The 27,871-nt window shown below is 40.3% G+C and overlaps 1 protein-coding gene across 9 annotated transcripts in view; it reads right to left on the bottom strand.

Annotated features, from left to right (window-relative positions):
* gulp1a (GULP PTB domain containing engulfment adaptor 1a) overlaps positions 1-27,871 on the bottom strand; it is a 96,178-nt gene that overhangs the window by 49,164 nt on the left and 19,143 nt on the right. For 3 of the 9 annotated variants that reach the window (XM_015966841.3, XM_054747143.2, XM_070543918.1), the window contains exon 1: positions 2,832-2,971. The exons of 4 other annotated variants lie outside the window; for them this stretch is intronic. Coding sequence is in view for 2 of the 5 variants with exons in the window: in XM_070543914.1 (XP_070400015.1) it covers positions 2,832-2,985; positions 3,082-3,240 (313 nt within the window). In the remaining 3 variants the exon portion in view is untranslated. Of the gene's footprint in view, positions 1-2,831; positions 2,986-3,081; positions 3,400-5,003; positions 5,234-27,871 lie in introns of those variants that run through there. 2 more of the 9 variants (XM_070543914.1, XM_070543915.1) reach the window with 1 other exon arrangement.

The following is a 27,871-nucleotide window of genomic DNA, read 5'->3' as shown; positions in this document are numbered from 1 at the left end:
CCATCCCCTTGAGCCTGGGCCATGCACTGCCGCTTGTTCCTGCCTTCTTCCCGGCAGCATACGAGTCAGGACTTCATCCCCAAGTCCCCGTCCAGATCCCCACATGGGACCCGCCGCCCCCACACCCCGAGGCTCCCACCCAGACCTACTCAGGGGCAATGCAGGCGCCAGGCAGCAACCCATGGCTGGGTTCCTTATATAGGAAACTTTTTTTCTGATTGACTTAATGAACTGACCCGTGTTGGAATGTTTACCATGTTTGGTGTCCTGGGACGACTCGTCGTGATTTGGAACTATAGAGCTCCGGACCCCATGTGACTCTCAGTTAGTAGACGCCATATTGGCAGGTAAAAGAAGCTAAACAAACACGGATCTTAACCATGAACGTGAACGGGATCAGCTTGGATTTTACTTCGTCTGAGTTTGCTTCACACTTTATCGTTTTATATAGTCAGAAATTAAATAGACTAAACATCTCCGACCCTTACCGTGCCCCTGGGATACTTTTTAAAAACGCCAGAAGCTGTCAGAGCGGACTTCTTACTGGACCTGGCCGGCGGAGGAGCTGGCTCAGGCGGCTGGGGAGAGGGACGTCTGGGACTCTCGATGCTACTGCCCGCTCTGACGCCAGAAGCTGCCGGAGCGGACTTCTTACCGGACCTGGCCGGGGAACCCCTTGGGATTTACCCGGAGGAGCTGGCTCAGGTGGCTGGGGAGAGAGAAGTCTGGGCCTCTCGACGCTACTGCCCCCGTAACCAGACTCCGGATACGCGGACGAAAATGGATGGATGGACAAATAACAGATTTACACGTAAGTAGTTTAAATAGAGTGCTGTGCTGTTTGAATGTATAAACTGAACACCAAGAGAAATCACTAGTTTGATTTATTTTTCCTTGAATAAAATAAATATGTCAGGCAGGAGCGTCTCAGGATCTGTCTCGGTGAGACAGATAATAGCAATCCAAAGTGCTTTTTATATGTGATCTGGCAATTGATCAACCATTGCTTAAAAATTAAATACAGCTTAGCCGGTTAATTGCTGTGATCATAAAACACGTAAACGGCAGCACGCAGAACTCACGAAGCAATGTTTTACGGGATGTTTACTTGTTGCTGTGAGTAATAAGACAGAAAAAGCCACGCCAAAATAAGTTTCGGAAGCCCACTAAGAATCGTAATAAAAGCATTTAAAATAAATACCACACACAGTTGAGGAAACGTTGGATTAAGTACCTGATATGAAGTGGTCGCTGCATAAGTGAAAACCTTTACTCTCGGGGTCCCACAGTTTCATTTCAGCCCGGTCACTAGTGCGTTTTATTACAATGATCCAACGTTTGCGGCGCTCCGGATCTTGGGGAATCCTGTAGATGGCTCATTCCTTATGTCGTCCGTGTCTGTTCTGCATCCTGGGGCACAACAGGAATCTACCATATTTCCTGTCTGATTGAGTTTTCAGACAATAACAAATAGTCCAGCTGCCGGCTTCTACCTGCCAATATGGCGCCGTTTCGATTTGAACTGTTGCATGCCGGGAGAAGTGACGTCAACTCCCGGAGCTCTATATAAATAAACTTCAATTGAATTGAATACATACCGGTACAAAATCAACCAGGAACGATATTGCAGACTTAATGCTGCATCGACTCCCAGGCAATGGTGGCAGAAGATGTGCGAGAACAGCCAGCATTGTGTAGCACTTTTCATTTGGGGAAAAAATAGAACAGGCACACAAATATATTTAAACATTTTAAATTAGGCAAATTTAAATTAGTCACAACTCCTACAGTAGCTTTCTGGAGTTTTCCCCCATTCAGAAATGGATACAGGCCATTCTAACCCCCTAAATCAGCCTTGCTCTGAAATGAGCAATTTAACCCTCCCACTTGGCCAGGAAATTAATATGCTAATGACCTGCTTACTGATTGGTTGGTTTAAACCAGAAGGCCTCAGACACTGGAGACTGCAGATTGGAGGAGGAAGGGTTCCACATGTTATTTTGAGGTTTCTCAGAAAAATATGTGTTTCTCTGGCATTTTTAAACTTTCTAATTTATTGTGTAATTATTATATTTTATTGAAATGACGAATTAAAACAATATTCAAAATCAAAAGATTGCCAACACTGGTTGTGCTGCAAGTCTTTTTCTTTTTTCTCCAAAACATGGTTTTGTCTAAATGAAGGTGATGGTATTGTACATAGAATTAAAATTCATGTTGAAGTTAAGATTATTTCATCAAGTAGGACCTGTGGTTAGCTAGCTCATGTAAAACATGTAATGTCTTGATGGAATCAAAACGAGGAATTTGAATAGAATTGGAATCATTCAAAATCAAACGATGCCCAACCCTAGTAAGCATCTGGTTGGAAAGATGGATGGACAGGTAGATGCGTTGTTAAAAAGATGGAAAAATGGACAAAGTGATGGACGCATTTGGATGTATATTTGTAGACAGACAGGTCAACGCAATGTTGGAAAGATGAATGAACAGACAGATGCATGTTTGGACAGAAAAATGGACTGGTATGTGTGTTTGGACAGATGTAAGGATGGACAGAGTTATGGACATGTTTGGACAGATGGATGGACCACCAGATTTCTATTGGCAGCTAATGCAGGAAAGAGGAGTTAAGACTATTTTCACGTTCTGCCTGCTAATGAAACTTGGTGACCAATAAAACAGTTTCTCAATGAATGGAATAGCTCTTAAAAACAGACAGCATTTTGAAATGTCTGTACAAGATAATTTTGTACACACCAGCAGATATTCGGGATTAATATATTAATATGTGTTACACAGCAGACACTTTCAAAGGAGAACAACCATACCATCAGTTTGGTCTTCCATCTCCTCTGTTAGCAATGAAACATCCCCTCCTTCCATGGTAGCCAAGGTTTTCAGTTTTGGAATTACGCTGACCACCCATCGTCTGATAAACAGCTCCGTCTTGCCATCAGTCATTCTTCCAAAATCAATATCCAGCTTAAATAAAGAGAAGTTGTTTTAAACTATACATCAACAGTGTTATTAATAAAAAGGCATTTGCTTTAACTAAAGAAGGAAAATGATGAGGCCTACCAGATTAGGAATGTCCATAAAGCGTGGATATTCTTCTAAAATTTCAGCCATTGTGGGATTCTTCTTTGATATCCATGACCCTTGCCTTGTGTATGTTTTTTCCATAGCAGATTTAAGTGAAGAGATGTTCTCTGAAGAAGGCCCGAGTCGTTTCTTCATGGTGATCCACTCATTGATTGCACTGCTCTCCCCCGGTCCTGTTCTGACTCCATTCCAGTATAACAGCTTATCTTGCGTTTTGAGTAACAACGCTGACCCGCTTCAAGCTTTCGACAGATATTACGCAGTCTCATTTCATAATGGATCATAAAAATGCTCCTGTGTTGAAAAAAATGAAAGAATCCAACAGCAAAATATTAGTTTGGATTACTGACAATAATAAAAGTTTAAAGACCAAGGACACAGAGCAACTGTGTTTACTTGTTATTTTTTAATTATGATCAGTCACTCTGAGCTTCACATGTAGGCAGAACGTGAAAATAGTTTATTACTCCCATTTCCTATATATTTTGATATTTTCCTTTCCCGTTTTAAATACTGAATCACAGAAAATGCTTATTTAAGCAGAAACTTGGCGATGTATTTGGAAAAGGGGTTCTCATGTAACATGACTGCTGAATGTTTTTTTCATTTATATTTATTGAACAAACAAACAAAAAAAAAACAGTGTTTAGGACAAAGCTTCAGAACTACACACCAGAACTACTGTCATTTTTACACATGATCTGCACCACAGCTGTCCGCCGCTGCTGGGTAATGCTAGTGAATAGCATAAAATGGGAAGGGCTGCACTTCAAACAAATTTATCAATATTTTTCAATAATTATTGATTTTGATCTATGTGATTTTTTTTATCAATATTACAAATCCCCTTTTCCTTCAATCTGAACTCTCAAGGATGGGAAAATGGCAATGATTGTTTTGGCTAAAGTGACCATTTCAGCACTTGTTGGGGAACTTAAGGGGTTGAATGGAAGAACAGAAATCACAGTTAATTTACCACAGGAAGATGCTAGATTGAAGGCAGCAAAGGGGATATGAGAAGAAATTAGATTTATTATAAACAACATTAGGTAGGACTGCTTTATTATTGCAAATATTTGCAACATACACAAATAAATACAAAAATATAGACTTCTATATTGAGCTGAACCTCCACAACCTGCTGCAGAAACATGTAGTCTTGTTCAGTGGTGATGTAAGGGAGTGTGAGCGCTATAGTGCTATTAAAGATGAAATATTATTGTCCAGCCTGAGAAATGGTGGCATGGGTAGAAGAAGACAGTCAAATGTGTCTCATGCTCATATGAGAGCAGTTCTGATATAAGATAAATCCACTTTAGATCAAAAAAATGTATCGCCCGTAAAATAAAAATAAAAACATAAAAAAACACTACAAGCCTTGGGAAAATGTATGAAGGCAAATCTGCTAAAGTCCTTAACAGAAAACTGTTATTTTGTGGTGACTTTGTTTGATTTGACAAACTTTAAGCTCAAAACTGCAGCGAGATGTTAAAGCAACAGCGTTCGATCACTGTGAGCGCCGCTCTGCCTCGTTGTCTGCAGCGTGCTGTCTCTTAGATTGTGATTGGTCAATTGACGACATTAGACCAACACACTAGAGCAAAGATTGTTTGTGAACAGGAGGAATCCTCCCCTACTTTTTCTGATCGATTCTCATTAAGAGTGACTGAAATCCGACTGTCTGCCTGAATGTGACACAACCCTCCTAATTCTAAAAAAAAAAGAAAGCATTCTGGCAGAAGGCCGTCACTGGAATTTAAAATTGCTTGTCATTTAATTTCACTGTTACCAAGTGTATGTGACAATATACAGTATATAGATAGGGATGTCAGGTCTTTTTTTCCCCAGTCCTACAGCCCAGAAAATAATATAACACAAATAAAATGAAAACCTCGTACCTGGATTTGATGGAGCTCTTCAGCAGTTGTTTGTGGTAATGCTTCGACACTTGATAGAAAGAACTGGAATTTGTCAAAATTCCTGATGTCTGTTGTTCTGTCCACATCAACAAAGTCTAGGAAGTCAGCATGATGTTTCAGAACTCTGTCAAACGCAAAACCTGGTTGCTCCGACATGATGTGGGTTATTTGCTGTTCTGTAGTGTGAACAGTCTAAATCTTCCTTGATGACTCGTTTCCATTTTTGAAGATGGTAAGCACTCTAATTGATCCAGTTTGTAGGTCTGGGTTCTGTAGAAAAAAAAGAAAGATATTTACTTTTATTTTGTAATATTATTATTAAAGTAAATCTCAAATTGGATCTTATCACACTAAATATAATTAGGAAGGTTTTCCTCATTTAATATGAAATGGTTGGCCACATATTTTAATGAGTAGTATCTTCAAACATGAGTTTTGTGCTAGATTATAATATTTTGGGGTGAATATCTGACATATTAAAATGGCTTATTCAACAAAACAATGGCAATACAATGACTCAAGTTTATAATGTTTGCCACAAGCAGAGTTGAAAAACTACAGCAACATGCAGTTCAACATTAGATGACACATTTTTTACAACTACTTCATTTATATTTTACATTTCTTTAAATGTTTCATTTATATTTTTTACCGGCCAAAATTCTAAATGATTTAGATCTACCTAAAGCATGTAATGCTATATTATGTTGATTCCAAACAGAGTGACAAAATAATTAAAACATCAATTAATAAGAAAACAACTCTTTTGTCATTTTTACTATTTATTTATTTATTTGTAGAGATGTTTTTATGAACTCTTTCATTGAAATCTAGTCAGACTCCTTGTTTTCTCTGTCCATGAAGTCTGGCCTCCTGCTTCTGACACCGTCTTTGTGCCAAAGCATTACAGCCTCATTTGGGTCGAAGTCCTTGATCTCTGGAGAACACAGCTGCACCATGAGAATATCTGAAAGTGTGTCAGGGCTAGGGTTGTCACGTAACCGGTGTAGCGGTAAACCCCAGTAAAGAAGTTGACAATAATAATAACCGTCTTGTTTTTAAAAATATATATCTCGGTGGATTACCGTGGCTGCGGTGTAGGTGCGGTGACCCTTACCAGCCATCGTATCATCTGCTGAAGTTGCCGGCGGCACATGCGCACTATGTTGTTTACGACCAAAACTTTCTTTGAGCTAAAGCTGAAATAATGGCAGGAGGAGACGGCAGCACTCGGGACATTTATTATCCCTCAAAGAAGACAAAGCCAGAAGTACGGGCATTTTTTGGATATTTGAAGAATGCCGAGGGACAGCTGTCTGTGAAAGGCAGCAACGCTACGTGGCCATCATAATGTAGCCATTGTCTCACGACTCCGCCATCTCCAGTTCGCCACTTTTCACAAAATCTTCTGGTTGCCACTGGTCCTGGTGGTTTTTCTTCCAGGTCGACAAGTTTTCTTTTGGAAGGCTGGCTGACCCCAGTTAAAAACCGCCACATTTCACCGCTAGTTTTAACACGAAGCTAACTGCTAACGATAAACTGATTGAATGGGATAGGTGGAAATGGCGTTGGATGCAGCACTCACGTTTCGCGTACGTTTGTGTACGTTGTATGCAGGCGGGAGGAGTATCAGAAATCCATGGAAGATGACTGATAAAAATAACTAATTTGGTGCAAACATTTACTCGCCATGTGGCAGATAGAGCTCAAAAATTGGCGAGTGGCGAGTGTTAATTCCGTACCCTGTGCATGCGCTGTGTGAGCGGTTCTGGTACTTTTGGGTCACAGCGTTGCTTCAACAGTGCAATACCCTCAAGAGACAAACAAAATATAAAGCACGTTTAATATTCGTTGTGACTGCAGATTGCTGTTCGAGAGCTGGTTGTGGGTGTTAATCGCCTCTCCTTACCCATACACTACACCAGGCAGAACATACCCCAAATAAATTGCGGAACAAGAGGAAGATTAGCTAAAAATGGTCAGCAAATCGTAGTGTACGTCCAGCTTTGGGGACACTGCCGTTAACAACACATGTAAATGTATTTTGAAAATGTTTGACCATCTAACCTAGCAAGCGAAAGCCAAAGTAAACTGGTTCAGCTAGTTAGCTTAGTTAGCTTAAGCTAGTTAGCTTATGCTAAGTGGCGTCAAGTACTGCCTAACCACACAAGTCAATAAACACTGCATAGCCACCTATTTATATATATATATATATATATATATATATATACATATATATATATATACATACATATATATTTATATATATATATATATATATATATATATATATATACATACATATATATATATATATATATATATATATATATATATATATATATATATATATATATTTAATAAACAACATTCAAACAATGATACTTACAGGCGAATCAGAATCCTCCATTTTGATCCCCTCCAAAAGTCCAGAGAAATGAGCGGACGGAAGTAACAAAGAGACTGAAACTAGCGGACGGGAGTACGTTTTTTTTAAGAAGCCTAATGATTGGATGACAAAACGCTGCCGTTAAACTTCGAAAATGTTTAGATGTATCATCTTACCTTCGTGATTGATTATTATTATTATTATTTTACTATGCATAGCTTTTCTGTTTGATTTTACCAGACCCTACATTCACATTAAAAAACACAGTGGCATCTTGCACTAGCCTATCATTTTATTCTCTTCAACTTATTTTTTGAGACCTGATAATGATTCTGATTTGGAAAATTTACCTTTTGTTTTTTATTACATTTGTAAAGACTTTTAATTTCTATTTTATCTTGCTAATTTGTATACATGTCAGTGAGGTTTAACAAATTTTAAATATGAATAAAACAAATACAAAAATACTAATACAAATTTGGGTTTCAGCTGGATGTATTTGTGAAATCTCCTGCCACAACTTCAAGCACGGAAGATAACACTTTTACTGTGTCAGTCAGTTGATAGGAGAGTTACACAATGTGTGCTAAAATCTACACAACATGTGCCAAAAGGCTGTTAACACATCCACCTGTGTTGATTTTTGACACATCTCTTTTTGGAGTGCAGGAAACATGCTGGAACCAGACTGCAGGGCCAAGTATGTCAGCTCAACAGAGCGGCCACCAGGAGGCATCCTAACCAGATATCCGAGCCACCTCAAGTGGCTCCTCCCAATGTGGATGAGCAGCAGATCTACTCTGGGCCCCTCCTGGATGACTGCGCTTCTCACCCTATCTCTAAGGGAGAGGCCGCTTGTATCAGTGATCTTGTTCTTTCGGTCACTTCCCAAAGCTCATGATCAAAGGTGAAGGTATGATCGACCGGTAAATCGAGAGTACCGACTTCTGGCTCAGCTGACTCTTCACCACGATGGATCGGTCCCACGCCTGCATCACTTCAGACACCTCACCAATCCACCTATCGATCTCCCGCTCCATCTTTCCCTCACTCATGAACAAGACCCTGAGATACTTTAACTCGTCCACTTGGGGCACAACCTCATCCCTGACCTGGAGAAGGCATTCTACCCTTTTCTAACTCAAGACCACAGTTTGTATTTACAGGAGCCGATTCTAATCCCAGTTGCTTCACAGTCTGCTGTGAACCGCTCCAGCAGAAGCCGGAGATCACGTTCTGATGAAGCCAACAGGACCACATCATCTACAAAAAGCAAATGAACAACTTGGCTGCACCTAGAAATCCTGTCCATACAATTTATGAACAGAACTCGGTAGCCTGGCTTACTGTTGGCAATGTGGACAAAGCTCTGATACCAGCCATACAGGGACTTGACATCCTGCTTGAAAACCTTTTTCAAATCCACAAAACACATGTAGATTGGTTGGGCTAACCCCCACGCACCCTCCCGGACCCCCCTAAGGGTATAGAGCTGTTCCAGTGTTCCACAGCCAGGAAAAAAACCACATTGCTCCTCCTTAATCTGAGGTTCGACAATTTCACGGACCCTCTTCTCCAAAACCCCTGAATAGACCTTACCAAGGAGGCTCAGGAGTGTAATCCCAGTTGGAACACACCCTGGCCCCCTTTTTGAAATAGAGGGACCACCACCCCAGTTTGCCAATCCAGTGGAACTGCCCCTGATATCCACGTGATTTTGCAGAGCCGTGTCCGCTTTATAGATGAAGAGAGCCTTACATCGTCTTTAATGACCCACTTAAAACATTAACAGTCAAAACTGGGAAGACTTGCATTCCAACGTGAGTGAGGATGAATTAATCCACCTTCAGTTTACATAACAGCAGGAATATTGGCAGACAAGCAAAGGCAACAGGAGGATTTGTATTATTGACTCAACATCAGTGCACCGCTGGTTTGAAATAAACGAGGAAGACCTCAGAGCATAGAAAAGATTCTGACCTCGGAGTCTAGTTCTCCCCGGTTCCCTGACGAGGTCCCTGACAACAAATACACCCCGCTGAGGATTAAACTCGTAGCTGATACTTCCTCCAGCAAAGCTCTTTATCAAACTGAGAGACAGAGCTTTAAATCCCAGCAAACAGATGTAAAAGAATCAGCCATTCTGTCAATGTTTACCTTACAGGTGAGTGAATACTGGGAAGAGTAAATGTTTTCTGCGTCTGGCCCTGATCTGCTGTGAGGCAATGGCAAACAGGACTATTTTCAGCACACTGAAAAATAAGTATGAAAATATCGTAAACAAATTTGGGAAACGTTACTAATTCTGTTTGTTAGAGAAGGAAACAAACTAAACACCAGGCAAGAAATTCAAAGACTAACTTTAAGGTCCTCATTTAACCCCCACTGGCAAAAAAAACCTAAACATCCTTCACTCTCCTGGTTTGAGTTTTCTGGGAAAAGCAACCTACAGTCTGTTGACCTTCATCAGCGTCAGAGCGGTGGGGACGTGTCGACAGCCAACTTCAGCTGTGATTGGGAGTCTGACATAAACTAGTTAGCTGGCAGGTTGTAAAGCCAGAATCATCCATTTTAATTATCTTTACCCAGTTTTCAATCAGGGTCATTGGGAAAAGGACCACTTTCAATAGAAGACGACGATTAAATGTAAAGTGTAAAAATTAAAATTGGTTTGGAAAATTTAACAAATCAGGAGATCCAACGAGAAAATAGTAAGAGATCTATTTGGATGTTTTGATATTATCGAGGATGATGGCACTAATCTAAAAACACGAGGTTGAAAGTGATAATAAAAAAGGTGTCATATGATATAAATTATAAAAGAACATATTTACAGGCCCGAGTGTGTACAATTACTTCACATAGTCAACTTGTAAAGAAGATCATATAAATCCTAAAAACTAACTAATTATAAAATATAAACATAAGTGTTGGTGCACTAGTGGGGTTGGGCAAGTTCAGACAAAGGCCGTTTTTATCTACTTAATGCTGAAAGATATAGGAAAAAAATCCCATCGCTAAAAACAATTCATATGATCGATATCAATAATTATTTAAAACTAAAAAATGTAGAAAATACAATTTTTTGTTATTCATTTATGATAAAAGAAGTTGGCTGTTTTATCAAACTCAGTTTTTAGCAATTCTCTGCAAATGTTTGCAAATGACCACTGTTTCTTTTTTTGACAGACTTGTAAAATCACCATGCTGGTGACCTTCTGCCACCTATTATTGTTAAAATGTCCTCTGCCTGTCCTTGCTGTGACATCATGTATAAGTCAGGTGCTGTCTGTTCGGGCAGGGGAAGGCTCTGTGACTCTGGGTCTGTGTTTGTCATGAGTCTAGTATCAAGCCCCCCGTGCAACTCTTCAGCTCACCAACACAACCACACGTTTCAGTGTCTAAAAATCTTAGTCCATCTCCTAAAAACATGTAAAAACACGAGAGAAACCCAGATTTGTTAGATAAAGTTTGTACAATTTCTGCCTTGTGACTTCTTCTGTGTGTCTAGAGACAGGTGTTGTGTTGGGATGTGTTCCCCCTGAAAACAGCTTTGGGTCTTAATTTCACATGTTGCCAATCCAGCAGACTACTGATGAAATAATTCTGCTATAAACGATGCATTTTACAAATTATGATCTACAATCTGCAGGCACAGTAAACATTTCTATTCTTTAAATTTACAATATTTAGTTGTCATCCAGATAGCATTGCACATTCGTTTATAATGAATTTAAACTAAAAATCCCCAGAAATGGGAAAACATTTAATGCTGTATTCTTTTTTCCAACACCCAAAACACGCTAATGCCAAAATACTTCATCTGTAATCAACTTCTGCCCAATCCCCGCGTTACAGATTTGTGACATGGACTTTACTGAACTCCACTCGCAAGGAGAAACCAATCTTGTGGCAATTCCAGAGTTCAATGCATAGATGGGCCAGTGGGCAAAACAATCTGCCAAGGGCCCATCCATCTCAGTCAGCGCACTGAGGAGCTGTGCCAGGAAACAGCCTTGAGGGTAACTAAGCAGGCATCTACAGACTCCTTCCATCCAGCTCGTCTTGATTTAGCGGTTCAACTAAAAGGTCAAGATGCTTCAGCGTTGCCAAGGAGTTTTAACTCCTTCTGGGACTGGAAAATGTCCTGAAGTGTATCTGGACCACGCCAATGCCTGAAATGTTTTGAAACACTTTCTTTCAAAGGCACCATTCTCCTAAATGATACTACAGGATATTCTCTCTCCAAAAAGATATCCAATAATAATAATAAATCAATAGGATACATTTTCTTGATAACCATTGCAGGTCTGATTGAAGAATTAACAGTTTTAACAGAATTATGTTTACCTTCCATTTTAAAACATGTTGTTATTATTAAATTATCCATAAATGTCAGAGCAAATGTTAAACATGAATTATTTTAGTTTTTAAAAGTTTTCATTCAAAAACAACAGCAAACACAACAAAACCATAAAAACAAACAAACAAAAGACCTGAAAAAAGTACATCCATCGATTTTCTTCCGCTTATCTGGAGTCCCTTTTTTTATCCCTTTAGACCTCCTCCCAGTTGGACGTGCCTGGAAAACCTGCTGGGAGGCGTTCAGGAGGCATCCTGACCAGATGCTCGAGCCACCTCAACTGGCTCCTCTCGATGTGGAGGAGTAGCGTGTCTACTCCGAGCCCCTCCCGGATTACTAAGCTTCTCACCCTATCTCTAAGGGAGAGTCCAGCCACTCTGTGGAGAAAACTCATTTTGGCCGCTTGTATCCGCAATCTCGTTTTTTCTGTCACTACCCAAAGCTCATGTCCATGGGAAGGTAGATCGAGGGTAGGAAGGTAGATCGACCGGTAAATCGAGAGCTTCGCCTTCTGGCTCAGCTCTCTCTTCACCACTGCAGACCGGTACAACGCCCGCATCACTGCAGATGCAGCATCAATCTGCCTATCGATCTCATGCTCCAGTTTTCCCTCCAGTTGAGGCAGGACCTCATCCCTGACCCGGAGAAGGCATTCTACCCTTTTCCGAATCAAGACCATGGTCTCTGAAAAAGTCAGAGGTTATTTGGTGGAAGACTTATAATATAGCCTTTTTTTAAATTTTATTTATTTATTTATTTTAACTGAAGGCAGGACCTGACTGTTGGCTGAGTAAATAAATGGCTTTGGGCCAGAAAGAGACAGATAAGAGATGTTTCTGTTGGAGCTTGATGATGTTAAACACCTCGTTTTTCTGCGCTTTGAGAAAACTTCATGAATATCTGAAGAGAAACAGTTTGTTGTCTTCTTACATCACAGTAAAAAAAACCTGTTTCTGTTATTGATTCTAGCATTATTCTTTGTGTTAACTGCTTGGTGTTGTCACGTTGCAAGGAGGAGGGTTGGACCAAAGATGCAGAACACCCAGAACGACTCGAGGCAGGAGTGGTTTAAGAAAATAAGTTCCTTTTAATTAAAGGAGGATGAGCAAAAATCCAAAGGCACAAGAATCCAAGCCTAATCTCGAAAAGCACTGAATGAAAAAAAAAAACAAAAGCATGAGCAAAAACCTAGAGAATCTCGAGAGGGATGAAACACTGACACATACAATGGACCAACAAAACATTGAGACACAGACAGGGTTATATACACAGGGGCTGGGTGATTAGGAGATGAGGAGCAGGTGCGTGGGGAGAGGGAACTGAGGAGAGACTGGTGAAATCAAACTAAATGGGACGGGAAAACCAAGCAGAGGAGGGAATAAACCATATCTAAATCCTGTAAAAACAAAAGCTACTTAACTAACCTAAACTTAACTTAAACATAGTAGAACAAAGACACAGGGGAATCTAGAAATAAGTAAACGAATGATCTAAGTGGGGAAGAAAGCACATTCACTAAAGGAGACTAATGAACTAAAAATCTGAACCTATAGAAAACTACAGAGGAGTAACTAGGAGAAACATGAGGGAAACCAGGAGGGAGCTGGGGACCAAAGGGGGCACAAAAGACTTGAGGACACATGAGGGGACCACAAGGACACAGGACGACAGGTGTTGGGCCTTAATGAGCTTAGAAGCATCACTAACAGCAGAACTGAGCCTAATGTATTTATGAGCTTTAATGTGGGAAGGCCAGTAGACCAGGTTAGGTGAGCACATGGGTAGTGATTAGCATCCATCACTGTCTATTGGTCCTAGAAAGGAGAAGCCTGGAATAAAAGTAGAGGACACAATCAGGGCTGGAACAGGGGTACAGGGGTGCTCCTGGTCAGCTGAAACTAACAGAACAGCAGCTTTGAATGTCTGAAACCAAGATAAAAGGAATCAGCCTTTGTGAGGATGTTGGTAGGGATGCTGTGGTGGATTAAATACCACCTATGATCTCTCATATCACAGTTTTGAACTAACCGTATGTTTATGTATTTAGCAGATACTTCTGTCCAAAGTGACTTACAAGTGATAATCAGCATGTTGCCTTTTAGGCTAACAACAACAACAACAACCAATTTCCAGTCAGTCGTAGGTGGCAGTGAGGCAGCATGATGAATCATGGAGAGGAGGGAACAAGGAGAGGACAGTAGAGAGGGGGACGGGTGCAGGGAGGGTGCTAGTTTAGAAGATGCTCTCTGAAGAGCAGGGTCTTCAGGAGTTTCTTGAATGTCAGAAAGGAAGCCCTTGTTCTTGTAGTGCTTGGTAAGTCATTCCACATTTGTGGAACAATGCATGAGAAGAGTCTGGATTGTCCTGAGCGTGGTGTAGGCACTGCTAGCCGACGATCCTGTGATGACCGGAGCGGCCGGGCCGAGACGTAAGCGTTTGCAAGAGGATTCAGGTAGATGGGAGCCGTACCATCTCAGACTTTGTATGCTAATGTTAGCAATTTGAATTTGATGTGTGCTGCTAGCGGTAGCCAGTGGAGCTCAATGAACAGAGGGTTGACATGTGCTCTTTTTGGCTGATTGAAGACCAGACGCGCTGCTGCGTTCTGGACCATTTGAAGAGGTCTCACAGTACAGGCTGGAAGACCAGTTAGAAGAGCATTGCAGTAATCAAGGCGGGAGATGACAGTAGATTGCACCAGGAGCTGAGTGGCATGTTGTGTTAGGTATGGTCTGATCTTTCGTATGTTATACGGCGCAAAGCAGCATGAAAGAGCAACAGAGGCAACATGATCTTTAAAGGTCAGGTGTTCATCAATCACAACGCCCAGATTTCGAACTGCCTTTGAAGGAGCCAAAGATAGGAAGTCATTTTGGATTGAGATATTGTGCTGTATGGATGGTTTTGCTGGGATGACAAGTAGTTCAGTTTTAGAGAAGTGGAGTTGGAGATGGTGGGATTTCATCCATTTTGATATGTCAGAGAGACAGTTTGATATTCGTGCAGAGACAGTGTGGTAACAGAGTATAAAATGTAAAATGATGAAGTTAATATTTTAGCAAAATATCACATCAGTTTTCATTCAGAATGATTCCCATCTACTGCCAAGCCAACATTTAGTGCAAAAGCTCAATGAATTAGAAACATATAGGGAGCCTAAGTCTCCTCCCTCTTCAGTCGGGTCATCTCGGCAGAACAAATGAATGCAAGTCAACGAGGCTAAAAGAGTTTTCTAATCCGCTTTGCCTTACGCTCTGGATCACACATACGTTGTACTTAAATTTAAATGAGAAGTAATGATGTGTGTTTTGATCACGCCAGTCATGCACTTTGAGGTGTACCAGCTTGTAAAAGTTCTTAATTACCATGAATCAGACATCGACACATCACATATATGACATCACCACAGAATCTTCTCTCCCCTTGCATTGCTGGTGCTTACCAAATGGCCAGATTTATGGTGGCTTTTTCCTCCTGAGAGACAAATTTGAAGTTCGCTGAACTTACAGCCATTTTTCCTTCTGCTCCTCAAAAAAAAGGCACTCTTCTTGGCGTCAGAATGGGTCTTTAAAATTCACGCACATCATATGTGAAATCCATGGCACACAACGATCGAGATTAGAAAGTAGTGTTTTTAGCCCCATTGACTTGCATTCATCTTTTCGTTCTTCTGGGGACCCATAGTCCGGAAATAGATGGGCGTGACTGAAGATGGAGATATGATTACGTTTTTGGGCTGAAATATTATATTTAAATAAATTGCACTAAACTGCCAAAATAATGATTACACATGTCTACAGCACGATTAGACACTCATCTATGCAGGTTATCAGCAAAACAAAGTGGATTTAAGTGTTACTCGCACTTTAAAGTGATAGAGCCCTGAAACGGCTCATTCTGGCAGGTACTGAAAATGTCAACTTTGCTGAAACTGCTTTATGTGAGAGGGATTTTATGCCAAGAGCCCAATGATCACGTGTCGTCTCGACCATAAACTATTAGAGCTTTTTCAAAGAGGGGGGTAATGTGTGCTACTTAAAGCAGATAATAAGAAACCATCACTGAGGAGAGACATAAAAAAGAACATTGTCATAGACTCAGACTGTTTGTAGAAAATATAAAAATGCAAATAAGGAGCATTTACACAACAATCGGATCTTCATGCTTGGTTCCTGTAACAGCTCTCCGCCGGTGTCTGAGACGTCTAACTTCTACAGACAACATAGGTTTCAAACTAGTGGTTTCGTTTTTTTTGAAAAATGATTAAAGAGCGAGTCGCTCCTGATAAATGGCATCCCATTATAAAGAGCACAAAGCTGCAGGAGCTCCATTTGTTACTTTGCTTTTATTCACTCCCAGGAAAACATTATCCTGCATGAAGGAAGAGTCTAAGCAGCAGAAGACGCCACCGAGCATTACGGAAATCCAACGGCGCCTGCTTTGGTAGAAATATTTATTTCAGTAACTGCTGAGCAAGCAAAAACAATTCCAGCTATTATTTTCTGACTGCTATACTTTTACTTAAATGAATGAGTGAAATAAAACAGAACTACATGCAGGGATTTTAGATACCATCAGAAAATTAATCAGTGAAATACATTTTTTGATAAATTAAAAAATTTGCAGCATTGCAAAATTTTTTTTTTGTTTTTGTTCTAGATTTTAAGACATGAATGAAAAATTAACTGTTCATGTTAATATAAAAAGTAAAGTGTTTCCAGTATGCAATGGATTGTGGAAAACTTGACTGATCTGTAAATCCTGTTACAGAAACTAATAAACCTGAAAAACATTTTTTTTTCTTATTTAGTGTAAAATGTGATGCGTTTATTGGACGTCGTAAAAGACAGCTTCATGTCATACGGTGCAACCTCTAAAGAAGTAGGGTACTGTACAGCCCGATATCAGCCAACGTCTTGCTCTAGCTCAGTGTTTCTCAATATTTTTGCTCTATTGAGGTTTTTCCTATTTTCTGCCCATATTCAGTTATTCCAGGGACTTCGACCTATTTTCTCGTCTTCTTCTATCGGCATCTTAGCAGATTTTAATGTTATCTCTGCGCTCTGGTGTGTTTATAGGCTGCTTCTTCTGCTGGGTTAAAGGGACACTTTGCAACTTTTTCAGATTTTTAAATAATATTTTTGAGCCAGTATGTGCCAAAATGACCCTTTACAGGACCCTGTAAATACCGCATTAGCAACTTTGGAGTGCCAGTCCGGCACCTGTGACACTTAAAAAAATTGAGCTTGCATAACTGGCACTGCAGTCTGCATCCAGCACATTTCCTGCATGTTTTAGATAATGAACACAGCTTATTTGTTTTTTTTAGTGATGAATCACTCCTGTAGAAACTTATGAAGGCTGTGGAGATGTTTCAGTGGTTAGATTAAGGTGTTAAAAAGACAATCGCATCAAGGCGATATGTTTCACCTTTTCTTTGACCACAGATAACAGACACTATGGGGTGCTAAAAGCAAGCAAAACTGCCAGTCTGAGCACTGCTGCCACCTAGTGTCTTGGTTTAGTGTTCAAAAGTAAAAAAGTGCTGAAATTAGTAGCTTATCACCCTGTTTTCTTAGTATATCCTTTAGTTATTTGCAAGTGTACAGCTCTAGAGAGAGAACACAGTCTGCTTTTTTTTTTTCAAATAAAAACACTAATGTGTAATACTTTATATTTATGAGGCTCATATGGTCCAAAAGTATGGAACTAATGTTTATTTTGTTCATTAAATATTAAAAATGTTTTCTTGAATTGAACTAGAATCTTGAACTGTTTGTTCAGCCTCCAGCTCTACAACAGTCTCAGACAACCACTGATAAAGTAAAACCCTCGCGGCCGACTCTCAGCGGACAGATCAGCTCTCGCAGAAGCTCAGAGGTCAAGCTGAATTCAGTTTCAGTCAACCCAGTTTCATTTTTGGAAAAAATGTATCTGTCGTCGTCCAGGAAGCAACAATAAACACATAAAAATAAATGAGTTTTATTTTAATGAGCAGTGATTTGGATGCTGCGGCAGTGCAGAACCCAAACAAACAGGAAGGTCCCGTAATTACATCTTGTGGTGTTTAGAGCGACTGAAGCACAATTTAATTTCCCATGAAGAATGATCTTATTTGCTGTGAAGGATTACAGAGACTCAGCGCATCTCGGAGGAATCACACTGTGTTTTTATCTGAGCTCCCACACAAGGACCTGGACCCAACCGCTGCTGGAGCTCTAACCACTGGACAGGCTGGCCTCATCACCAACCTGCAAAATGAGCTTTCCAAGCCACAAAACATCTCAGCTGAGACACAAGATGGAGAGAGCATTCAGAACATTTCATCAAATGATTCCTTATAAACAAAGAATGAGATTAAAACAGGATTTAATTAATTTGGGCAATTTAGAAAATGATTTGAACCAAATTCTTGTTTTCCTGGGTGGAATAATTACGCATCGTTTGGGTGAACAAGTTAAACATCTCTGTGGATCGTCTCAAAGCCAAACTTGTGCGTACATGTTCAAATATACTCATGCATTCACTTGCATCTTTTATTAGGTGGTGCTGAAGGTTCTAGGTCTGTGGCTTTCCTGCTGGAGATCATGATTGACGGCAGCTGGATGTTTTCTTTCCGTCAGCAGTAAAAGGATTTATTTGGCAGCACTTAATGGATTAACCATCACTCAGAACCACGGAGAAGTCCAAGGAACTCCGCGAGGATCTAAGCAGCGTATAGAAGTGTGGGGAGACTTGGAGCGGTTTCTAAATAACTTCTATCAGCTCAAACAACTGGAAGAAGACCCAAACTTTCACTCTCAGAATAATGTTCGGGAAGGAGTAAGATACAAAAAACGCTTGAACATTTGAATTTGCTGCATTTGAGTAGCCAAGTTTACATCACGGAGGAGTGAGGACCAACAATTCAGCTCCTGATTCAAAAGAAATCTTCACATCTGAAGCTTCCCACATGGACAAGTGGACAAATGTCTTCTCCAGACAGGTTTTATACTTGGCTAAAATCGGGAATCCAGATGAAGCTCGGAAACCAACTGTCAAGCATGGTGGTGGCAGCATCATGCTGTGGTACCGGTGTCGAGAGTTTGGGGATCGAATCCGGCCTGGGCCCTCGTTTCTCCACCCTGCCACGTTTGGCGTTGTTGGCAGGATCCATGTAGTACTGTCAAGTAGGTCCATGGATTTGAAGTTTGTGGCACCCTGTGAAGGATCATGGGGACGTGCTTGTGGAAAGAAGGGGGGAGATGTGACAGGGTGAGTGTCACTGTATCCCGACTGAACATGCGCCCTGTCTACTTGGCCAAGGGGTTGTCCCTTTGGCTGACTGGTTAGTGCAGGTAACTCTCACCTGGGAGTCTGGGGATGGAATCCTGCCTGGACCCTTGTTTCTCCATCTTGCCACAGGTGCACCAAAGTGAATGCATTAAAAATAAATGCTGTCAATTTCTGACTTTTTATATAACAATGAAGATACCAAGTGTAGTACATGACATAATTCAGTTGTCCTCATTAGTATGCAGGATAGGAAAGTACTCAAGCATAAGTACTTCTTCTTGATTTAAAAAAAATGTGGTATCAAGCACCGTTATTTGTAAGAAGTAGAGGTTGCTTAAGATACAGAAAACCTCCATGAACTCGTTCTGACTTTAAATAAGCTCAGTTATTTTATGTATGAATGGTATTAGAAATTACGTATGATGTTTTGTCACAGTTTCCACCATTAAAGCACAATAATGCCGCGAAGTGACTCGACTACAAACGAAAGATTTCATTTATAAAGCCGGTCTACGTTGTCGGCTTGGGTCTCTGCACGCTGTAATGAGTCCCAATAAATCTCATTAGTTTTAACCTGAATGCTTTTTATGGAGGAAAACCTCGGACTGATCGTGAAGAAGAGCATAATAAAATGGAGTTGAGAGGCGTTTACTCTAAACGACGGCTTTGGCACCACATTTACAACCCATAAATCAGTAATGAGGATCTGTGAGGATGAGATATGCCACAAAGTGAACGGGGAAATCCGCCTCCTAACTAAAGCGCTAAAAACACCAATAAAAACACACAATTCCTGCCAGTTCATCTCCAAGTTCAGGTTAAAGCAGCCGTCTTGTCTGGAGCAGATAAAAGAAAATGCCAACTGCAAAGAGCTGAGAAATTAATGGTGCTAATCAAGAAATAAAAGAGCCATAAAAAAGCTGTCCATTTTCACCTACAAAAGAGCGGGTTTGTAAATTAACCAGAGCCAGGAAAGGATTTTTTTAGGGATCAGAGAGCTGGATTAGGAAGACATAAGTTGCAAAGCCTCAGCCAAATGGGAACAGCAATCGAAGCCGTGCTAGGCCGTGTCTCTGTCTGATCTGCTCAAAGCCATCAGCTCTAATGTCGAATGTCAGCTTCATAAATGCTCGACGGCGACTGTAAAGGCTTGGTGAAACGTGGAGATCTACGGCGTTTGAATGCAGAACATTAAGCTGTTCTCTAATGCATCCAAGCTAGAGATGGAGGACAAACACGGATCCGTTGTGCCAATAATAAATGTGTTTGGGATCTCCAGGCTCTGTGCCTAAATGCACACGAAAAATAAAATGTAACAGAGTAAAATGACTGAGATGTCTGTCAACTGGATTTGCACAGATCTGATGCTTGGAAGTGGAAAAATAAACTCATGTTAGCAAGTAAACAACAGTTTTAAGGGTTTATTTGAAATTAGTTTCCTCAGCTTCCTGAAGGAAAGAGATTACAGGTTAAACTAAAAAAAATAGAATATGGTGAAACTGTTCTTTCTTCAGTAATTCAACTTAAGAAACGGTGAAACTAATCTAGGAGAGACCGATTACATGCAATGGCGGATATTTCAGGCTTTATTTGTTATAATTGCTTACAGCTTATGAAAATCCCACACTCAAATTCACAGATAATTAGAATATTGTGAAAAGTTTCAATATTCTAGACAAAGTGTCACACTCTAATCAGCTAATGAATCAAAAAACCTGCTGAGGGTTCCTGAACCTTTAGATCAGGGGTGTCCAATCCTGGTCCTGGGCCGGTATCCAGCAGGTTTTGTGGTTTTTCTGCTCCAACAGGCTAGATTCAGTGGTTGAAACACCTGTGCAGCAGCTCATCAGGCTCTGCAGAAGCCTATTAATTAGCTGCTGATTGAAATCAGGTGTGTTGAAACAGAGTCCAAACTAAAACATGCAGGATACCGGCCCTCCAGGACCAGGATTGGACACCCCTGCTTTAGGTGGTCTCTCAGTTAAACACAAAAACAGTGTGAAGCATCCATAAACTTTCAAAATAAAATTAACGTACAGATAAATGTACATCATTTCCTGTGAAGCCCCCGTAGTAAATGGACAATAAACCACAGATCTTTTTTGGATGCATGCTTGTCATGGTGTGGACTTCTGAAATCCTGTGTGGTGTTGCAATTCTCTCGTGATTTAGTGACTTTGTGAGACTAGAACACTTTTGTTCCTGTTTTGCATCTGAAACACTCTTGGTAGGAAGGGAGCTCGCGGGTAAAACACCACTGTTACTGAAATAAACGATTCTCATTTTTTGAGTTTCATGTGTGTATGCTTTAGGAATGATGCACTAGTTTGAATGCAGACCGCTGCCATCTTAAAATAGCTCAAGTTTGTCAAGTTTCAAATATGTTTGCAATTTGGTTTCATGAACCTTTGCACAGTCATCAGTGAAATGTCTGCAGAAATACTTGATGCACCTGCTGATGGTAATATGTAGGTTTGCAAATAATCCCAGTGAAGATTTTATAATGTCAAATTGACAGAGGTGTTTATAAAATGTGCCGCATGCCATGAACCGCTGTAGAAAATTGGCTGAAGCGATTTAAGGTCACTTTGTTTATTTTCCAATTCATGAAGTGACAACATCTACAGTGTTGCTTTGACCCCAAGTATTAAAATGTCCAGACTTAATCATAAATATCTGATAAAACTAACTGCATATAAACAAAAATCCCTTATTTTTGTTCATGTGATCAAAGTTCTGAACCGAAATGGCTCAAACAACAATGGACTTCCTTGCTTTGGAAACAATAGAACAGCTTTTTCTTCAGATGACTGTAAGAACAGAAACGGTGGAAGTGAGAAGAACTTCAAAGCTATTCTTTTATTAGACTTCCCCGATGTGAAGGTAGTCAGCCGAGATCCCGAGCAGGACCGGAGTTTCTGGAGTCAGCAGGGGAACTCTGCTGTGCACCACAACCCAGAAAGACTTTGTAGTAATTCATTGTCAGATGCGGTAGTGTTTGATATCCTAGTGATCTTTTCTTGCCTCTGCTGCTCCTGCAGAGCTAAATCTATGGATATGTAGTGAACTCTGATAACGTCTTCGCTAGAGGTGTGCACTTTTACATTATTATTATGAATCTAACCCTTCAAATCCCCATGACAAACACGTGATTATATTGGGTAGCATCTGGTTTTTGAGTAAGAAAACATGAAAACTCTTTAGCATTCAATCCTGTAGAAATCAACTCTACAGCGTTTACAGGGTTTAGTGGCTCTTCCTTTGATTTTAACACCTGAATGGATTCCTTCATTAAGCCTGGACCATGTGACCCCTTCTTTCCATTGGTGTTTGCAAAACAGCCATGAAATGTTCTACGCTGTATTAGCTGTCGTTATAAAAGACAATTTCCTTTCCATCCGCAGCAAAGTGTAACATTTTAGACGCATCTCAGAAGCTAAGGGATGCTATCATTACGTTCCGAGTCCATTTTTTACGCAATACTTTCAAAACACGTCAAAATCCACAGTTTAGATCAGGCCAGACAGGAAGTCAAACACAAAAGCAGAGTAAAGCATGTAGAAACTTTCAAAATAAAAGTCACGTGCAGGTAAACGTATGCCAATTCTTGCTAAAACCCCTGTAGCCGATGTAAACAGAACTGAAAATAAACCACAGAGCTGGCTACATGCTACATGCTACATGCTACACGCTACTTGCAGCCTTCTTTCTCCTTTGTTGCACTTCCGAAATCCCGCATAGTGTTGCAATTCTCCAGTGATTTTGAGATCTCACAGGACCAGCTGTGTGGACCGCGCTCACTCCCGTTTCAAGTCAGAATCGCTCCCGGTGGGAAGCCAGATCGCAGGTAAAACGCTGCTATGTCTTTACACGCCACTTTCACTTCCAGTAGAAAGAAGGGGTGAGCCGAGACTTTGAAACTGATACATTTCCACAAAAAGTGCTTCGTAATTGTATTTTGCTCCACTTTATGAAAAATATTTCACAAATTACCTTAGACGGTCACAATTATCATGAACCAACAAGAAAAAACATTGCGACGTCACTAGGGATGCACCAACAGGCAGAAGTTGATCTGACACTTAAAAATCCAGTTTCCAGACTCAACGTTTGCCAACCTGCTGGGTGTTTAAAAATAAATCTCAGAGGAAGTGCAGGAAGCTACTTAAAAGAAACTGGATGTCCTACAAAAATGTTTTCCGCTGCTCAGTAACAGGCTGAGGTTTTCCATTTGTGGAATCAGCTGTTAAAAAGGTGACGTATCCCAGGTCGGAGTGGGCGGTGACACCAGGAAGGATCTGAAGGTAGAATCATCTGAAGCAGTCTGAATTTTAGTTTTTATGATATTTCAGAACCGATCACTTTTTCTGACCGACAGGATAACATGATTTTTTTTACTTTATTGTAATTATATCGACTAATAGACCCTGCCTTGCTCTTTGACCTGGAAGAGTTGATTTTTTAACCCTAGTTTTAAAAACGATTCACAGTGTCATTTTCAATTCAACCAGAAATAAGATAAAAATAATATTTGATTCTTTCTCTTTCAAAGAGAAAATAAAAGCTGCACCAAATCCAAGAACCGGGACCATCTCTTAAGGTTTTTGCACACACATGCTCGTCTCTGGGGAGGTGGGTTGAAGCAGGCTGTTGTGTTTCCTGCAGCCCTCACAGCACTCAGAGCAATCATGTTATTACTGGTAATGGGAAAACATTTAACTGGCTTGTTTTAGCAGGTGTACCCGCAATTTAACAACCCGTTCTTCCACAAAGTGGTGTTAGTCTTTAAAGTCAGTGTCTCATTAAGACTTTGCTCTACAAACTGTAAAGCTTCCTATAAATAAAAGTAATGAAATGCTTCATTTCCATTTTAGTTAGTACTCTTTAAGAAGCTTTTTGTTCTATCGGTAGTGATGTGATTCCAGCCAGGAAGTATTGACTTACTAAAAGAGGCTTTCATGTTTGAGCGGGCGGCTCATTCTGCACAAATCATTATTGAACAAAGCCGTGGTGGAGACGTGATCACACACAAAGCTGCAGGGGAAAAAACCTTTAAGTCTAAAGTGTACAACATCTTCCTGTGGAGGTGGAACATTTCCCTACATGTTGGATTTACTTCCAACAGGTTAAAAACTGGGAATTTATTAGAAAAAAATAATAATAAACACTTTTTATATAAGCTTTGGATGTTTTGAGGTAAGTTTGGATGTATGGGGCTCTTATTGTGAAGGTCTGAGATTAGGGATGCATCATATGTCGGCATCAGCATCTGGGCTGGTGTTAACTGATGTGTATCTGCTTCGGCGGTGGGTGTGTTATGCAGTAAATCTTTGGTCATGTGACTGTGATGGTAAACACCTCAGAAGCACTATGTGCATATAAATAAATGTATGCAATTGGAATTGCATATATGTACAGTTTAATATGTTTATGACATCAATAAATACTCATTAATGACAATAAGAGCAACACTAATTGCAGATATTTATTAGGGCTGCCACAATTATTTTGATGGTCGACTAATCACCAATTATTTTGATGAAAAAAAAACCCGGATCATGTGTCTGTTGTAGCTTATGGTGCCAGCATGCAGCTACAGCTAAAATAACCATAACTGTGTTATGTGCTGTCTAAAAATAAAGACAATTAAGCTCATTCAACTACTTTTAATGAGCTTTGCATTTTGTAGAAAGTAATGAAAACAAGAACTAAATTCTGGTTGTTGGCTTGGTAACAAGGTTGTTCACAGAAAACACATCTAATTTAATGTGCTTCATCTCCAGATGCACGTGAATCACCGTGGTTCTGCCTTAGAAGGTAGGTTCTACCTTGCAGATTTTGCACATGCTTCTCTTGAATTTTTATGAAATGCTTCCAAACATTAAAGCTCTGTTACCAGTTTGCCGTGATTGTTTGAGCTTTTCCGGCAATGCAATGGCTTACCGCGACAGCCACCACTGCACATGTGTGTCAAAAGTATGCAAAGCAATCATGGCGACTAATCTTTGCAGCACTAATATCGATATCTGAATGAATTTTTACAACAGTGCACCCGTAACTGAAATCATTCCCAACTTCCTCAGTGGATGCTGCCATGGTTGCAACCAACAGTGCCTCAAACTAAGCTCTGCATTATTATTTTTATTAATTATAAAAATTTTCTCTACATTTTAGGTTATTCTGAATATCGTAATTTGGCTTCATTAACGCTACGTCCTTTCCCTTTCAATGTGCCTCTAAATCTCCTCAATAGATTTGTGTTGGAATCTCCAATCATCATCAAATTTTGATGGCTGGAGAGCTGATTCTGTGAAATGTAGCTCATCACATTAGCTTATCAGATGCACAAATAGACACTCACTCATCAGGAAACTGAACAGCACAGACTTCCATTAATCAAACTGATAACCTTAAGCATCAACAAGCTGCCGTCCTCAGTGATGTTCAGCTGTAGGTAAACACACTCGCAGGTAACGCCTGGGGTTCAAAGACACATGGAAATGTATTCAAGAGATAAAAAGCTGCACATGAGAAATGGCATGCATTATTCCTTCAGAGTGGTTCAGATGAGACTGAGAACAGAGCAAACACAAAGCTCCCAGCATGCAAAGCCACACACAGAGCTAACGTCCAAGACTGCTCTGAATCCAATCAGGGTTGTTATTTGCCTCTGATCAAAGGAAGTCTACAGTCACTGCGTAAAAGCAATAACATAATGGGGCTGATGAGCACCCCACCCCCACATCACCATCGTTAGCTTAGGTTGTCTCAGCTCTGAATTACAACCAACACCTATCAGAGCGAAGACGTTCCCGTAAATGTCAACGGGCGAGCGATGGCGGTGAATACAAAAGTCGTTTTATAATTCAGGACATTTTAATGACCTAGCGCTGCAAGAATTATTCTGGTGAGATTTGGAGTTTTCTAAACTCAGGAGACTTGACGCGGGCCGGGACTACACAGAGATCTGACTGCTGCCTTAAAGCAGTCTTTAAATTTTAGAAACAGGATTAAAACAAATTCTAAATATAGAAATGTTTCTCAAATGCCACAATATAAAAAACATGTCCCACTGCCATCTTCTAATTTAGAAGGGTAAGTTTGCCCCCAACTCCAAAACTCTTGTAAATAATCTCATGCTGGGAGAAAAAGATCAAATTTCCATTAAAAAAAAAGGTCCCATTAAGTACTTTGATTTTCCCAGTTGCCGAACTTCTTTTTCCATGGAAATCCAAACAGGAAGCCTCATGTAAATACAAGAAGCCCAGAGCTTCTGCTCATCAACGATATCCGCTCAAATTTCATCATCCAGATCATCAGGAAATAAGGGAAAACACGCTGGGCATCACAGTTATTGTTTGTCAAATCATCTCCTGACCTTCAGTGGTAGACTGAGTTTGCTCAGTTGTCATGGAGATGGCTCAGTTGGTCTGAGCTAAGCAATCTCCAGCCTCCATCTACCTGAAAGCTCCATGAAATCCCTACTAAGTGATTTGGAATACATCCAAAGAGAAAACTCACATAGTGGTGAATAATGTTGAATGGTCTCTGGCTGAACTTTAAGTGAAACCACACGTTAGTCATAAGAAACAAAACAGAATTTAAACACTGCAACACTTTTGCTGTACTTCAATTGCCTCCAGTCTCCGAGGAAACAATATTCCATGGAAAATGATTTTCTGAGTTACTGACCATAAAGCTCTACTAAATCACTGGCATTTACATGAAATCCCTAATTGTTGTGCAACAGCTAAACCCGCTACCTCGGATATTATGGCCGTTCCAGCGCTGCTGCAGGGCCAGAGCCTAATCTCAAACCAGTCCTTAGCATTTTGGCAGTTTAAGACTTGGCTCTGGGCCACAAAGGCAGATTCAAAAAGGACATAAATTCATTGGTAGTCAGAAAGCAGGAGCAGCTAAAGACACAGGCTGGAGGTAAGGAAATATCAAAATCAATACAAGCAACGCAACTTTGTGGCTGCCATCAAAGCAGGGGGTGGTGCTGGGAAAATATTAAATAATTACTTTCCTCCCTGAAATACTCGATTTGGGTTTGAAATGTCTTTTCCACTCTAGGAAGTTCCGGGTAATTCTACTGGATCCTCAGGGCATGCGCGCTTCCCCAAAGAACCACTTCCCTTTGCTGCTAAATATGACCCCTGAATGCACTGGGGTTCACTCGTATGTAACAGAGGTGTGGACTAGAGTCATATGACTTGGACTCGAGTCAGACTCGAGTCATTGTTTTAATGACTTCTGACTTGACTTGATAAAATCTATAACGACTTATGCTTGACTTGGACTTGAATGCTAATGACTTGCGACTTGAATCGACTTGCATCGGTTAACTTGATGACTTGAGCATATTTGATATTTTAGCACAAAAGTGGCACGACATGGACAAAAATCATAAATCATTCTTGGTTCTGGGATTGATTTACTGCTAAATGCAGCAGCACTTTGTTTGTAATCAGTTTCAGTTGCACTTTCTACTTGTTTGAGCAAATAAAAGAAGCTTTAAGAAGCTTTAATTTTGGAATTTTTTCATTATCATTGTCATTAAATTGAAGTTGGACAGATGACTTGATTATGACTTGAAAATTCAAAGTTAAGGACTTGGACTTGGACTTCCAGATCATGACTTTGGACTCGATTTGGACTTGGTTGTCTTTGACTTGGACTTGACTCGGGACTTGACTGGAAAGACTTGTGACTTACTAGCGACTTGCAAAGCAATGACTTGATCACACCTCAGAAAGTAATGCTAACACTCAAAGTAAAACTTAAGTAGAGTTGCATCACGTTTGCAAAGATTGCTGA

The sequence above is a fragment of the Nothobranchius furzeri genome, chromosome 14 (assembly GCF_043380555.1).
Source record: "Nothobranchius furzeri strain GRZ-AD chromosome 14, NfurGRZ-RIMD1, whole genome shotgun sequence".
In the NCBI taxonomy this organism is placed as follows: domain Eukaryota; kingdom Metazoa; phylum Chordata; class Actinopteri; order Cyprinodontiformes; family Nothobranchiidae; genus Nothobranchius; species Nothobranchius furzeri.
This window is presented reverse-complemented; position numbering and strand designations above follow the sequence as displayed.